We start from the raw sequence: 17,083 nt of genomic DNA on the forward strand, positions 1-17,083 counted from the left end.
AATATCCAATATGCATCTTTCTATGCATAGAAATTGAATCTAATGAAAATAACACTTTTATTATAAATATCCAATATGTATCTTTCTATGCATAGAAATTGAATCTAATGAAAATAACACTTTTATAATTAAAAAATCTTTTATGTATCATTTTATGCATAAAAATCAATTTTGATGAAAGTAACACTTTTATAATTAAAAAAATATTTTTATGCATCATTTTTATGCATAAAAATTAATATTCTATACATAGAAATTAATTCTAATGAAAATAACGCTTTTATAATAAAAATATTTTCAACATGCATCTTTCTATGCATAGAAATTAATTCTAATGAAAATAACGCTTTTATAATAAAAATATTTTCAATATGCATCTTTCTATGTATAGAATGAAAATAACACTTTTAGAATACACAAACGGAGAGGATTACTGTTTTTGAATAACATAAAGATAAATTTTATTTCCACAAAATTTAAGAAAATTTTACTATAACCTCCTTTTTATGGCTGACCATTTCTCAATTTTTATATTCTAAATCTACTTAGAATTTACCCCAAGATGAAATAAAGCACTCTAATCTAATCAATTTTTCACTTCTAAAGAGCAATTAATAGGAAAAGTTTAACTTATTTTGTTTGTTTCTCATTTTAAGGTAAAGAAAGACTGAAATTCTTAATGAAGAGAAGAGGAAAGCCTTTCTATCAAGGCATAACATCCAATTTCACATTTAAAAAAAAACAAGAAATCAGAAAACCATAGAATAAAAATTTTTTTAAAAAAAAATTCTAACTTACATGGAGTTTTGTGAGCTTTCCTTTGACTTGAGGGATTCAGGATTCTACTCTTGCTTAGATCAAGAGTGGCCACCAATTCTTTACAAAGGAATTAGTCAAAAACAAGTAAATTATCAAAGAATTCAATGCTTTTGGCTATGGGGAGGAGTAGAGTAAGAGTGCATAAAATACTATTAAGCTTTTACAAAAAGAGAGGCTTCTATTTATAGAAAAAAGTGAGCCTCAAACCAAGCAAACTGATTCTAGAATTTTTCAGATCAGTTTGGTCAATTTTTTATCATTTTTGAGCCAATTTAGCTTACTTTTTGAAACTAGACTTGAATTAGAAGAGAGGAGAGATGAAATATCTCATTTTATTGATTTAAAAATGAAAAGCAATGATAAGAAAAAGACGCCTCCTTCATGAGGAGAAATCTCCATTTTGAGATGTCAAAAGTCAAAATTTTAACTACTTTTCTTGATCCTTAGTCCACTCTTCATCTTATTTGAGTATTTACTCATTTTTTAGAGAGGTTTTTTTTTTATTTCTTCAATTTCTCCTCCCTACATTTGGATCAATCTAATTGGTGCCTTAGAACCTTAATCTAAAATTTTTTAAAAATCTAGACCCTTAAACTAAGGCCTTTTGAGCAGATTATAATTTATTTCTAATGTACCTTAGAAAATTCTTTTTAAACTCCTGTTTTGGAAGAATTTAGTTTAATAAGAAAAGATATTTTTCCATCCAAAAATATCTAAAAACTAAGTTACCTCTCTCTAAAATAATTTTCTCTCTAGACCAAAACAGGTTAAAACAAGATCTTTTATTATTCTGATTACAAGAAAAAAAACTGGACATCTTGAGAGGCTGGGGAGAAACCTTACAACCAAAGCCACTAGAAATTGAACTAGAATCAAAATACACTAGTACTATGCATCCAAAAGAGAGATCAAAAGGAAGATTACTCTAGATGAGCGACACTAGAAGCTTGTGAATGCCAATGGTTTAATTAAGCATCAAACGAGTTAAGGCCACATTAGGGAAAAACGGAGCTCATTTTGGGGCCCTGTAAGAAATTCACTATTTTTCGATTTATTTCTCTCCTAAAAGATCTCAAAAATAATAAAATATGGAAACGTGGCTCAGAACTGTCAGTAAGGACCACTGAACTGTCAGTTCAGAAAAGAATAAGATAATCTTTTGTCTAACTAACACGATTTTGCATTAAATATCTCCTTAATTTTTTTTGTTTCTCGAAGATTTCGCATCTCTTTTGACGACGTGTGCAGGCCTCTCATAAAGAATCCATCACTGAACTTAATGATTGTATGGATACCGCCACACTTCCACAATTCATGTTACAAAAAGACTATGAGATTGAGAAGCCAACTTTGCAACCTCAGAAGCACAAAAATGGCCGATACTAGTGAAGTACAATCTCAGAAGAAGCGATTATATCATCTTCACATCGACTTAGAAGAACAATATGCTCCAGCACAAAAAAGACGAAAGGATACGGTGCTAAATGCTCAACAACGGGAAAATATGAGAAGAGAAGGGCTCCAACATATTGACTTATGGTGTGATGGAAGTATATATCCAAAATGTCCAGTACAAAACTCTACACCTCCATTTGTCAATCCAACCACACTATTGAGGTTTGCGGGGCGATGGACAAAATGGACTTCTTGGTTATATTTCAGCACAGTCTGCATTTGCAGAAACATATAAAACAATGTACCTACAAGAAAAGGGAGCCAGGATTCAAGAGATAGCTATTCGTGCAAAATTGGAGCAGCAGTTGCAGAATGAAATTGAGGAGCATTCAAAGAGTAAAAAAGAGTTAACAAGATCAAGAAGGAAGAGAACCATGCTTGGAGACAGACAACGAAGTAGGAAGATTAAAAACATTGCAAATTTGAAGGCTGGGACTGGTGGATGCAAGCGAAGAATTCACGAAGCAAGGTTAGTTTGCAATTTCTTATTTTTTAAACTCAAAAATGCTCTCAAATGACTATATGTATTTTGTCCATTATTGCAAAACAGGATTGGAAGTGTTGAATAATATAGGCATATTGTGTTGTTACTATATTGTTACTATAGGAAATTATTGGAGCCTGCAAAAGAAAATATGGATCCCAACCTTCTTCCAGTTAAACAAATGAAAGGATTGCTTTCTTGTGGTGTAGCAAAAAGTTTGATTGAAGAAAAAAAATACAAAACAATCAAACGCAATGTTGTAGAGGACTTTATATCCAATAATCAAGTTGATGGTACTACAAACCAAGAGGCTCTTGATGTTAGTGGAGTTAGCAGGAAGGGATATAGTTCGATTTTCCATGCGATATCCTCAACTTTGAGAGATCAAAGGATTAAACGAGTTTTACTGCCAAATCCAGCAACAGTGTGGAAGATAAGAGGTCATTTGAATGAAAGTATAGATGAGTTTATTGGACCATATATCCATATTGAAGATATATTTCATGGTGCTAAAGGAACCACTGTGTATGACCCTTGGAACAATATATTTGTAGATCTACAACAACTTCAAAGAAGAATGGTCGAGTTTTATGGAATAACATTTGAAGAGTGCAAAGGCATTTTGAAATTTGTTATCAAACTGGATGAGTGTGAGGTTGTAAAGGAAAAGAAAATGGAAAGGATTACTATCACATTGATGAATGGAGCACTTGATACATCATTGAATGAAGCGAGTTCGAAGTATTTTAGTGTGCAGTCGGAGAAACACATATGGTGGTTGGGCTCATTCCAGGTATGATCATTTTTTATTTCGTACTTGATTTTAGTCAATGTTTTCAAATCTTTTATAGTAAGACTTTTGTTTTGTATAATCACAGGTAAAGACAGAAGACCATGAAACACTAGATTGGGTGTTTCACCACACGGAAATACCAAGAATAATTAAAAGACAGGTGCAAGGAGAGAATCTCCATGTTGCAGGAAAAGGTGATTTTCAAGTAGAGTGGCACATCGCGGGGGATCTTAAAACACTTAAGTGCATGTATAACGTTAGTAAAGGAGGTAACTCAAAGTCTCCTTGTCTTTACTGCAAAGAATCAGCGCAAGTAATGGATTCTAAATGGTGGAAGAGAGCACCTAATAGAGATAAAGTTGACCCTGACTTCAAGGCCATTCTTGACATTCCACTATGTAATGTTCACATATGCACATTGCATGCTCTATGTCGAATTATTGAGAAATTGGTATTTTTGTATATTGGATTTGCTTGGAAACTCCGTCCCGAAAGAAATAGAAAGGATGCTCTTCATGCATTGGAAAAAGTGTTATCCGATATAGGTCTGCATGGAGGTGATGTTCATATCACAAAGGATTTTAAAAAGTCTAGCAATGGCAAGGAGGTACCAATCAAGCCCTCTATTGGTGGTGTTAAGGCAAGAAGATTCTTGTCTCGACCCAAACACAATAGTAAGCAAGTAAGGCAAGGTAAAACAGTTTCAAGGATTAGTTATGGATTGTGGAAGCAAGTCCATAATGCCGTGAAAGATCATGAGGCAGATGGGGAAGCACGAAATGTGAAGGCAGAGGTGTGGAGGTCTCTTGATCAACTCTTCATGTTCTGTGACAATGTAACATGGACAAAGAGTGATTACAAGAACTTTGAAGAGGCAATAAAACATTTTGGGAAGTCAATGAAAGACGCATGGACAGCCTGCAATATAACTCACTACATGGTAAAGTGATGTCTTCTTCTTTTACTTAAGTGTGATCCTCTTTTCTTTTATAACTTACTATGCATTCTTATGTCTTTGTGAAAACAGCATATTATCTACAACCACCTTCCCTATTTTGTCAAAAAGTATGGATGCCCAGCAATTTGGTCTACCCAAGGCATGGAGAAGTCTCACTACATGGCACGTAATGCATTTTTCAGACACACACAACACTATGGAGGGAGTCAAAAGGCAAATAGTCTGAAGGAAGTCTTCCAATGGTTTTACCGAGGCATTCTACAAAGGCTGCATGCTCAAAGAAAAGTTGCTAGCTCCAAAGTCAAGCTTGCTTTTATTCTAGCCCAAAAGCAAAGACGAAGACAAACTTTGGACAATTCAATGGCAGCAGAGAGACATAGACAGTGGAGGGATTCGAAGATATTTAGAAACCATAAATGGACAAGTAAACATGAATAGCAGTTTGTAACTTATTGGTATTATGTCCACATGTTTTCAAACTCAATCAATAGATTTTTATTCTGTGGAACAAGTGACTCTTGGTGTAATGCCTATATGTTTTGAGACTCTATCAAAAGTAAGTCTTTTGTGAAACATGTGATCTATATTAACAAGCATCAATACATCCATATATTAACACACAAAAAATTCAATCAATACTACTTAATTATGGTAGACATACTGTTGATCCTTACCAATAAAATACTAAGTGTCAAACACTTTTAGAAGATTTTGAGTGTGGGAAGAGTGTACTGAAGTGTCGTACAATGATGGGACAAATGCAAAAGGGTACTGATCGTCCGTACGGACAAGGAACTGATGAGGATCAAAGACTTTGTACAAATCAGTTCAACTTCAACATAATGTTTGTGCTATATTTGATGACTAAATCCTATTACTCCCAAGGCTTGCGAGTCGGAACTCTCTTTTTGAACTTGATTGGACTCTTTTTCTTCCTTATTGGCTTGATGTCGACTTTCTGTTTATCAATGCTTGCCTCTGTTGCTTGTGTGAGAGGGGTATCCTTGTCTTCAGCTATCTCCACGTGTTCTTCTTCTTGGATTGTGTGGCCTGATGCAATCATGGGTGGCTCTCGGAACCTTATGAGCTTGTGTTTTCCATAGCCCTCTAGACATTTGGGCTCCTTAACACCACATGCTAATGCATAAGAAGTGTAAGACAAAAAGTAAGAGGCCCTAGAGGCCTGCTTATTCACATAATCCCCAAATATATCTATGGCGGACAACCTCTCTATTAAAATGATCTTTTCCTTTTGCCATGGAAGATCATGTCCACCTAATACCCTAGACAAACATTTAAAGAAGTAAACAATGGCTTCTCCATTGTTGCATAACTGCCTATGGTAAATCAAGATCTTAGCACTACCTAGATCATGAATATAATGAGCTAGGCTTGACATTTTGCCAAACCCAGCTGGCCTGCTTCCACTTGATCTCTGGAGGAATGTGTCATCCTCAATTTGTAGCTGCCATGTATCAAAAGATTATAGTGAGACAATGATACATAACTACAAAACATTTAAACACAACATAAAGTATTTGATTTGATAATAATATCATACCCTCTCATTTTCATCAGCAACAAGAAGTTCATCTTTCCAAAGATTTATTCCTCTCCCCTCCAGTCCAGCCTCTTCTTTAAGTTTTTCCTTATGAAGTGATGAGAGATTCATAGCTTCCTGGGTGAGCTGGAAGGCTGCTTCATCTGGCTCTTGGAAACTTTCAGCCTCTTTGAAACAAATAGTAAGGGCCTCTGCAGGATCAAAGGTTGTTTCCAAAGCTAGCAGTGAATGGTCATCCTCTATGCCAACCTCCTTGTCAAGCCTTGAAGCCTGGGCAATAAGGGAAATGGCATAGTCCTCCCTCAAATTGAACATACACTCTATATCATGGAGGAAAACATAATCTTTACCACCAATCAAGACACCTGGAAGCATGGGCACTGCATAGTTGCTGCTCTGAACATCAAAGTCTTCAACTGGCTGTGCTGCCCTAAGAGTCTCAGTCCTTAGTTGAACAAGGTCAAGAGCAGCCACTTGCAGCCCCTCATCCTCGAGGTTGATATCTTCTTCCTGCTCTGCTATATCTGTTGCCATAGGAATATTCTCTTTTACCTCTGCCCCCACAGATATATCTTCTTCTTCAGTCTCCTGCCCTTGCTCTTCTAGAGATTGCTGTTGAAAGACAATGTACATGAGGAATGCCATGTTTTCCTCAAGCACTCTACACTTTCTGGTGTGCAAGTTACAACTGAATTTATATTTCTCAGGCAGGCTGTCAAACCTTCTATTCACATGATACCTCAGCTTCTCAATGGAGACAATATGATTTAAATGCACAAAAACCTTTTCACCTTCCACAATCCTTCTTGCCTCTGTCAGTTGTTTGAAGGTATCCCAATGGTCTGAAAGGAAATCTCTGTGATGGTCCAAAAGAGAGCTCATAGTGAACTCCCTGTTGAAAATACTGTTGTATATGTGGAAGTTCCTTTGAGCCTTGCACTTGTGAAGAAAGTCAAATAGGAGCAAATCTGGAGATTTGTCCTCTTCTGGTTCCCTTTGTTTTGAAAGGGAAGACTCACCTTTCTGCTCTAGTCTCTTGCTTTTGCCTGAAGCAAAATTTATATAACATGAATTCTATATGCTCACATATGCAATCAGATAAAGTATAGGATATCACCAAACAAAACTCTTCATCAGCACACATGAATCACCTGGTGATTGCTGTGGTCTGAGTATAGCAGCAGAGAAGTCCAACTTCCTCTTGAAAGGAGGGGCCTGAGGATCAACTGTTCCAAAGCAGAAACATTTCTCATCATCAAGAAAGACATCTCCATGGACATAGAAAGCAAAACAATGAGCAAACAGTAAAAACCAAAAGAGACACAAGACTTTGCAACAAAACGCGATGCAGACCCATTTGAAAAATGTAAAGTGCTCTCCTCGCATTTTGTTGCAAATTCTGAATTTCTACTGACATCCATTTCCAATCAAATGTTAGGGATATCTCACAATGTTGAGGACAGTAAATGATGCAAGGAGGAAATCCCCAGTGCAAAAGAGATTAAAAGAAGGAGAAAAAATAAGAACCAGAACAAATATCAGAATTTGCAGCAAAACGCGATTTGGAGCATTTGGAAAACATAAACCTTTCTAATCGCATTTTGTTGCAAAATTCCAAATCCTACTCATATCCATCTCTAATCAAATCCTAGGGTGATCTGCCAGATTCTAGGCACTGAGATTTAATAATTCTACAGATGGAAGAAATATATGTCAGAAAACATTGGAAATGGTATAGATCTCTGACCTTTCTTTTCCTCTTCCATACTGATGGAATAGCCCTGGAGATTGTCCTGCTCTTTTCCAAAACTGAGCCATAGCACTGGTAACCTGGAGATCTGGTAATGGTAGTAGTCTTCAGACAGGTTGCAGAGTGGATGGAGTGTGTTGGGTAGAAAGTGGTCAAAGTGGGAGAGAAGAGGATGATGGGAGGGTGCTGTGGCAGGGATGGAATACGGGGAGGGAAAAGTGTTAATGGATCTAATTATGAAATCATACAAGTTCCAAGGCAAAAAGTGACCCACAAATTTCAAATCCCAAAAGATTTGGTGGGACCCACACGTGTTAAAAAACGACTATATCTCACACGTGTGGTATTAATAACTCCATTATTTGTATTTTGTAATAATCTACTCTCCTAACTCAGTTCTCTTGCATCTCTAACTCCCTACTCCACACCATCAGCATCCAGACCAGCAGCAGCAGAGGTTCACACCCAGCACAGGATACTCATCATCAGCACAGAACACTTGCAGATACCTTCCAGGTTAGTAAGAAAATCTTTTTCCTCTCCTTCTTGTTTAATAGTATATTAGGGTAAGGAATTGATTGATGTGATGTAGGTTACATATTATGATAAATATTATATGCATTTTTTAGATTTTCTCCACTGCATGTAGAAGCAGGAAGACTTTTTATTTGGCCCTGTTGAATGAAGTTTGATCACTTCTTGATGTCCATAGGCTCAATCTATGTTGCACCAAGCTGCATACACACTGAAATGACTAAAGGCATGCTGAAGTATGTTGTCTCTAGAATTTGCAGCAAAACGCGAGGAGGGGATTTTAGAAATCTCAAAATAGTGCAAATCGCATTTTGTTGCAGATTTTAAAATGCTTCTTTATCCACCCATTTCAGGCCTGCATAGCTCTTCTATAAACACAATACATATTGTTTGTAGTTGGAAAGATAGAGAATTCATCATATGAATGCAAAAGCATGTTGTTTCAAGCATTTGCAGAAAAACGCGATTCTGAGCTGTTACAAATTTCAAATATTCATAATCGCCTTTTGTTGCAAATTGTTCAATTTTGCTTCATCCAAGTTGTCATCACCTTCTTTAATCATTCTATGTTCTCCATGTTTCTTATCTTTTACTATTGCTTTGTATGGACCTTTTCAGAGTGATGGCAAGAACCAAGGCAACTGCAAGGAGGTCTGGCAAGGGGCCAGGGCTTGCAGCAGCAGCAGCTGGGGCTGATGTCAAGGAATCTACTGTGCCTACAAAAGGAAGAGTTGCACATGGCAGGAAGGGGAAGCCAATGAGCATGCTACAGCAAAAGTCCAAGAGGTTAAAGCATTCTGCTGGTGTGCTAAAGGAGATCAGGAAACAGCAAAAAGCTATAGGCTTTGCAATCCCCAAGGCACCTTTTCAGAGGCTAGTGAGAGAAATCTGTGATAGCTGGCACCTTGGTTTCAGGTGGAACAGGACTGCCATTCTTTCCTTACAGGAAATGGCAGAGGATTACCTGGAGAAGTACTTTGAAGATGCAATGCTTATAGCAACCCATGCTCACAGGGTAACTCTGATGGCCAAGGACTTCAACACATTGTCCAGAGTGAGGTGGAGGTATGACAAGCTGGTCCATCCTGTGGAATGGCAGGACATTAAAATGAGAGACATATTATTAATTCCACCTACAAGGAAATTGAAGGCAGACAAGGTGAAGGTTGTTGAAGTGACCCACTCAATGAGCACCAGAGGGAAAGCTGCTTATGAGGAGTCACTGAAGCAGCAAATAGAGAAATCCAAGTCTGCTATAAATGTGGAGACTGTACAGATGGAGCTACAGATACAGAGAAGGTTGCAGGAGCTGGGCCCTAACATAGTTGTCCATATTGAAGATGATTTTTCAGAGAATAATTTTGACTTGACAAGAGCATGCTTGGCAGCATTGGCTCATAAGAATGAGTATTGCTCAGATACTATCATTCTTGCAATGCTCTAGTAAGTGTCTTTTATTTTACATTTGTTTGCAAAACAATCCTTATTGTACCTCCTCCCTTACACCTTACCTTAATTATTGTTTTGTCCAATGTAGCATGATGAGAAGCTGGCTGAACCATGCTGTACAGCATACAGTTTATATTATTGATCCTGCAATTTCCTTCAAGTTAAGAGATCCAAAGGAAACTCCCATGGATATTTCCAATTGGTTCAGACACTGTGATTTTGATCATGTTGATATTTTGCTACTTCCATACCATAACAAGTATGTGTGTGGCTGCTTCTTTTGGGATTTTCCTTCAAGATTGAGTACTCTTGTAGCCTTTGATTTTTTAATGCTTTTTTCCTTATGCAGTGACCACTGGAGCTTTGCTTCTATTGACATCCAGCAGAAGCAATGCTTTTTATTCAACTCTCTTAGAAACACACACAGAGAGGTTAAATTGTAAGTGGTTTGTGTGCTATTTTTAACTTTAAACTTCATTATTTGGATTTAATGCAAACTAACTAAATTATATGTATTGCAGTTGTATTAGAAGACTTCTAGATGCATTGGATCAGTGTCCTCCTAATGTCAATCTTTTGGATTCAATAGAGCCAATAGATTTAGAGGTAGAAAGTTGCTCCCTCTACTGATGTCTATTTCATGCTATGCCTTTGAACTTATTGAATAATTTTATTTTGTTCAGACATTAACAGTTTCTAACATATCTTTCCAACTATCCAGACACCACAACAAGATGATTCAAGTAGCTGTGGCTGGAGAGTGCTGATTAGTGCCAAATATATACTTTCAAGCTATTTTGAGATAGGACAGCCAGAGCTTGTAAGAAAAAATAATTTTCATTTAGCTTCAAAAAATTTGATATTGGTACAAAGTGTTCTAAATCATCATATCTCATTGCAGATGAGAGAAGATAGCTTCAACTCGAGCTACGTGTATAGTTTCAGAGCTGATATAATTTGGAAGTTTTTGAAGTATGCCTTCCCCAAACCTATTGTACCAGCTACTGTCGAGTTAGGTGAGAGCTCTAAAGTCCGAGAAGGTGTCATACACCTTGATGATACAGATGATGCAGATGTGGTGCCACAAGAACAAGGACCTAGTGCTGATGAGGAGAAGCCACAAGAACAAGGACCTGTTGCTGCTGATGTTATTGAGGAAATGATGGAGCAACAGCAAACAGATGCTCCAAGGGTAGTAGAGGAGACAATGGAGCAGCACCAAGAGACTGTACACGACAAGATAGAGCAACAGAAAGTAGATTCTCCAAATAAAGATGATACGGTGAGGTTGGACCATGTAGAGCAGCCTCTAGATCAACCTGTAGATAAATAGAAAATTGTTGTCAAGAATATGTTCTACATATGTAATTAAACACTTCTGTACAGAATTTTACATTTCTGAATATAATACCTTTGTTTATGGAGTCTGTGTTATCTCAATTTTAAAATTTTCAATGTCTTTGCATTTTATTGATCTCTCTCTTCTTTTGAGCACCTGCAAAAAAGCAATATGAAACAATAGGGTAAAGTAAACTAATAGCAGTGCTTAATGAGACTAGGATAAGTCACATGGTATACCTTCTTATTGTTGTAGATAAATAAAAAGTCCTTTGAAATAGAACCTTCTGTCTCAAATAGAATGTCATTGCGCAATTGAGCTAGGGAGCAGCATTGTCTTAATGTGATATTGACTAGCACATCACCATTCTCAACAACATCAATAACAAGAAGTTTATTTTCTGCACCAAAAGAATCTTCATCTTGATCCATAGGGACTAGTTTTGTACCTAGCATTCGACTGCGCTTATAATAAAAAGAAAAAATAAAATTTTGTGATGCAACCATGTACTTCAGTTGCATAGAAGGTTGGACAACCTCACAAAACACTGAACTACATGTCTTCTTATCCCAACCTTTATCCAAAAATTGTGGCATGCATGCCAGACTTGTTGCTTTAACTGTGAACATTGTTTTTGAAACCTTCACTGGAAAGGTATTAAACAAGTCTACAAAAACTGTGAGAGGCATGCACAAAGAAATTTTTATTATCCTTGTGGCAATATTGGACCTAAGAGCTTTCTGTACTTCTTTGAAAAGCTTGGCTCTGTATGCCTCTGTAACACTAAAATGTGGGAGAGGCCAATCCACTGAATTCCATGCTGGAAGGTCTTGTTTTCTTAACACACCATGTGTGTTTGCATTGTCCAGCAAACAACTGATAAAAATGATCAGTAAAAAATATACCGGATTGAGCTAGCTCTGTTGCACATCGACCTTCGTATTGTTGTTCTCCTATCGATCCATGCAAAACATCTATAAATCCCAGAATACAATCGATGTTTTGCCATGTCTCATACGATGAAGGGTATAAATCTAAAATAAAATATCACAAGAATATCAATAAGCAAAGAAAGAAAGCTTTGTCTTAAAAATCCATGCACCTCATAAAGAACCAAACCACAATAGAAAAATATACAATTAGGCCTGTGTTGCGGAAGATCATTTGGATAGTCTCGCAAGACAAGTTCTTTATGCATGTACACATGCTGAATCAAAACTTCTTTCACCGATATCTTTCCTCTGGTGATTTTAAAATCTCGTACTCTTCCCTTCCATGATGCCAAGAAAATATTTTTTGTCTGGGGTCTCTTTCTTTTTCTAGGTTGCATGAGCACCCATGCTCCTTTCGAAACAGTAAACCTTTCCCAAGTTCCTTCCGTTTTGACTGTACTTGAATTGTCTACCGAAGAAATAGAAGAAGCAGGTCGACGGGGTAAGGATGTGTGGTATAATTCTGCCTTCATAGCATTATCATCCACAGAACGTCTTCCACAAGAACGACCATAGTTTTTATTCACCATGGATACCTTGTGAATCTGTAACCACAGCAAAGTAATGTAAACAAGATAACAAAGTGAAGTTTCAAGAAAGAGAAAGTAGACAGACAGATAGTTGACAAGAAACATCTTACTCTAAGCCAAACTGGATCAAGGGAGCAGTTTTGGAAAAGAAGAGGCTCTTACTGTATTTTCTCAGAAAATGCATGGGCTCACCCAAGTTTGATCAATGAGCCGTCTGGAAACTGTTTTGAGCTTCGTCAAGATCAATTTCGGTAGCTCGTTCTGCTTCGTAACATCTCACATGCTTGCATGGGATTCACTCCACACCCCACTGCAAGGTTAGCACTTGCATAAAGAACCAACCTCAACTATAAGCTACCAAATCAACTCCCTTCAAGTATATTGTGAAAATCCTCTGTCAGTCTTCCATGAGGGTTTCTATTTTGCATCACCCTTGATAGGAAGCATTCGATAAGGAGCATGCACTGTTTCTTTTGACTCTGTCAATATCTTTTTCTATGATAGCCAACTGGAAATGTGGTTGGCTGTTGCTAACATTGGTCAAACTTGCAGTCTCCATCAGCTGATCTCCATAGTTCTAACTGGTGGTTGTATTTTCGATCTAGGTCAGCTTGCTGACCTTCGCCAACCTTGCAGCCTCTTTCGGCATCTGCATTATGCTGAATGGTTGACAAATTCTGGATCTGGATCAGCGTGTTTGATGCAGGACCAGGTCAACCAACTCAATGCTGCTTTAGCTCTTCACCAACCTGTTTCAGCCTCCAATCTAGGCCTACATAAAGGCTCTTACTTGGACTGGTGCTGCCCCTTACCGGTGCCATCATTCCACAATGTGAGTTTTATGCCAATCTACACTCAAAACTCTTTCATCTCACACATGCAGCAACCTCACTATTTAGCAGACCCTTTTCCTTCAGCCTGTATATAACCATTGCCGCATCATCTACCCTGAGGACAGAGGTATAAAGGTTATACATTGTTATGTATGGTGCTGGATTATCGGGTTCCATTCGAAAAACATGCTCAGCGGCACGTTCACCTCGCTCCACATCTACATGGTGTCTGCAGGCATTGAGCAAGCTTGTCCACGAAACAACACTTGGGGGGAATGGCATCTTTTTGATCAAGTCCTCTGCTTCACTCAATCTTCCTGCCCTCCCAAGCAAGTCTATTATACAGTTGTAGTGATCTTCAATTGGTGTCATTGTGCTATGATTCTGACTAATATAGCCAAAGCACCGGAATCCTTCATCGACCATGCCAGCGTGACTAAATGCATTGAGTATGTTGACAAATGTGACCATGTTTGGAAACAGTCCTTCCTTCTGCATTTGGTCAAAGAGTTGTAGGGCATACTCACCATATCCATGCTGAGCATGTGATGCAATCATGATGGTCCACGAAACTATGTCCCAGTCGGGCATCATTTCAAACACCATCCCGGCCTCCTGTAGGCTGCCACATTTACTGTACATGTTAATGAGGGCGTTCCCCACCGGAACCTCCAACTCAAATCCAGTTTCCACAACACGCCTGTGGATTTTTCTACCTTCAGCTAAATCTGGCTGATTTGCACATGCAGAGAGAATGCTTACATAGGTGTGTCTATCTCGCCCTGACATATTCTCAAATGTCTTCATTGCATCCTCCATGCTACCACATTTGCCATACATGGTAATGAGTCCATTTGTTACACTAACATCTAAATCGATTCCACAAGCAACCACACGTGTGTGCATCTGCCTCCCATCGTCTATGCCTGTTTTACTAACACATGCAGACAGAATGCTGATACAGCTAACCTTGTCTGGCACCAATCCCTCAAATTGCATTTCGTCAAACAGTTTGAAGGCTTCCTTGATCTGCCCGTAGTGAGCATATGCTGCCATAATTGCAGTCCACGAAACTATATCTCTCTTCAGAATTGCATTGAAGATCCTCCTTGCATTTTCCAGGTATCCAAACCTGCCATACATGTTGATGAGTGCAGTCCCTAAAACAATATCAGATTCAAGCTTATTTACCAATACTTGGGCATGTATCCGTTTTCCTTCAGGAAGAGCTAAGTGGATTGTGCATGCATCAAAAGTGCTAATAAATGTTACCTTGTTTGGCATCACACCTTGCTCCTGCATTTGCCTGAAAAGCTGCAGCGCTCTCGCACCTTCCTCGTTGTGTGCTGACGCTGCAATGATAGCATTCCACGCAATCACATCATGGGTAGGCATTTTATCAAATATCATCCTTGCATCCTCAAGACATCCAAATCTTCCGTACATATTGACAAGAGCAGTTCCTACATAGACATCCAACTCCAATTTACTGCCTAAAATGTCTCGGTGTACATGCCTACCTTCAGCTAGGGAATCTTCACTAGTACATGCATCGAAAATTGTGGCAAAGGTGACCTTGTTTGGCTCTATGCCTTTCCGCTTCATTTGCTTAAAAAGCTCAAGAGCATCCTTGCCTTCAGCATTCTGAGTATATGCGGCAATCATGGCAGTCCAAGAGACCACATCATGGATAGGCATTTTATCAAACAATGTTCTTGCTACCTCCGGTTTCCCACCCTTGCCATACATGCTGATAAGAGCTGTTCCCACAACAACATCAATCTCCATTCTAGTTCCAGCAACAAAGGAGTGCATCTTCTCTCCTTCGGCAAAGGCTGCTTGGCTGGCACATGAAGAAATCATGCTAACAAACCCATATTTGTCTCGTAGTATCTCTTTGAGTTGCATTTGTTCAAACTCTATAAGCTCTTGCTGGGCATATGTTGTGCTTTGCAACAGGCCATTTGACTCGGTTGTGGTGTCAGGCATACTTTGGGCACCTTCCATGCCAGTACACCTGGAATACATGTTGGAAAGGGCTGTCCTCACAACAAGATCCGATTCCAATTCTTTGCCTGCAATACAAGCATGAATATGCTTGCCTTCCAATAAGGCTCCAAGGATAACACAAGCATCAAGAATTATGGTGAATGTGGCCTTGTTTGGCACTTCGCCTTCCTCGTGAAGCTGCTTTAAGAGTTGAATAGCATCCTTACCATGGCCATGCAGGACACATGCTGCAATCATGGTATTCCATGAGATGACATCTCGCCGTGGCATTTTGTTGAACACCTTCCATGCATCAACCAAGCTTCCACACTTGCCATACATGTTGATGAGGGCGGTAGCAACAATTATCTCGAACTCAAACCCACTTGATGAAATCTGGATATGCAGCTGCTTGCCTTGGGCTATGGCCTTGATGCTGGCACATACAGAGAGGATACTGACATAGATATACTGATCCGGCAGCATCATACCTTGCCATAGCATTTGCTGGAAGAGTTCAAGGGCCTCCTTGTAGAGCCCATTATGGGCATATGCTCTAATCATGAAGTTCCATGAGAAGAGATCTGGATGGGACATTTTGGCAAAGAGGGCATGTGCCATGGGCATGGACCCAGCACCATGGCCGTACATATCAATGATGAGGTTAATTAGGTACACATTTTGTTCGAGCCCAGTTTTGATGATATGATCATGGACGCGGTGGCCATCAGAGAGGGCTTTTGCATGGGTACATGCACGCAAGAGGGTGCCATAGGAGGCACAATCTGCTTGAAAGGAGGGGTCGTCCAATTGATCAACGATGTGAGTGTGGGCGTTATGAGTATGGCTTACAAGGGATGGGTTCTTCTGTTTCTCATCGGTGAGCCTCTGGCAGAGCGAGCAATCCTGCTGAAAGTCACCCGCCTTCAATGAGCTTTCGTTTAGCGAGTGCGCATTCAGCAGATCGTCATGTACCCATTGCCCTCCTGCATGAACTTGGCATACGTCGAAGCAGTGACCCAAGTGCCGCCTCCTTTCTGTGTACCCCGCCCCCATTATCCTGAACATCACCGGAGCCAAAACATGGCTCGCGAGGACAGGAAAGTGGATTCGCTGGGCGTTTCCCCAAGCATCCATTCACAAAGGGCGGACATATATCCTGCGGTTCACATACATAAAACACAAATTGTCCCTCGTTCCTTGCCGGGATGTCGTTCATTCTTCCGTCCCCAATAGATATGTAATCTGCTCTTTGTAAACGAAAGGAGGAAGAAGTGGCACTCAGGCCTGACCATGATGTGCCCTAAGCAAAACACAATGGCGACCTAAGGAAGACTAGTAAGAGACTTTGATGATTCGCATTTTGTTTGGAGTTGGTGGATAGATAACTTGTCACAGTAGATGAAAAGGGAGTGATTCCAACAAGATCAACACCAAGAATATATTGTTGACGAACAAGCGGTTACAATGATCTTCTCTCTCTCCACTTGTGTTGGGCCAAGGAGACTAGTAAGAGACTTTGATGATTCGCATTTTGTTTGGAGTTGGTGGATAGATAACTTGTCACAGTAGATGAAAAGGGAGTGATTCCAACAAG

General features: G+C 39.0%; 2 protein-coding genes across 3 annotated transcripts in view; one reads left to right on the top strand and one right to left on the bottom strand.

Moving 5' to 3' along the window:
* The window catches only part of LOC147614244 (uncharacterized), a 29,282-nt gene extending 18,235 nt beyond the window's left edge, over positions 1–11,047 (top strand). The window contains exons 2-6 of the mRNA XM_086780495.1: positions 10,153–10,242; positions 10,325–10,409; positions 10,525–10,623; positions 10,705–10,995; positions 11,027–11,047. Coding sequence (XP_086636621.1) covers positions 10,153–10,242; positions 10,325–10,409; positions 10,525–10,623; positions 10,705–10,995; positions 11,027–11,047 — 586 coding nt within the window. The remainder of the gene's footprint in view (positions 1–10,152; positions 10,243–10,324; positions 10,410–10,524; positions 10,624–10,704; positions 10,996–11,026) is intronic.
* A 1,177-nt stretch (positions 11,048–12,224) lies between these two features.
* Positions 12,225–16,799, bottom strand: LOC147614245 (pentatricopeptide repeat-containing protein At3g53360, mitochondrial-like). 2 transcript variants are annotated; one of them, XM_086780787.1, is made up of 2 exons: positions 12,827–16,796; positions 12,225–12,679 (listed from the first exon to the last, which is right to left on the bottom strand). In XM_086780787.1, exon 1 carries the CDS (start codon positions 16,621–16,623, stop codon positions 13,531–13,533), a length of 3,093 nt encoding a protein of 1,030 aa, XP_086636913.1. In that variant the 5' UTR covers positions 16,624–16,796; the 3' UTR covers positions 12,225–12,679; positions 12,827–13,530. The 2 variants fall into 2 exon arrangements, with proteins under 2 accessions (XP_086636913.1, XP_086636914.1); XM_086780788.1 differs by lacking the exon at positions 12,225–12,679 and having other exon boundaries at positions 12,803–14,629; positions 14,770–16,799.
* Positions 16,800–17,083: the final 284 nt, after the last annotated feature.

Source organism: Cibotium barometz, chromosome 42 (assembly GCF_041138505.1).
Source record: "Cibotium barometz isolate CiBa-2024 chromosome 42, ASM4113850v1, whole genome shotgun sequence".
NCBI classification, from domain to species: Eukaryota; Viridiplantae; Streptophyta; class Polypodiopsida; order Cyatheales; family Cibotiaceae; genus Cibotium; species Cibotium barometz.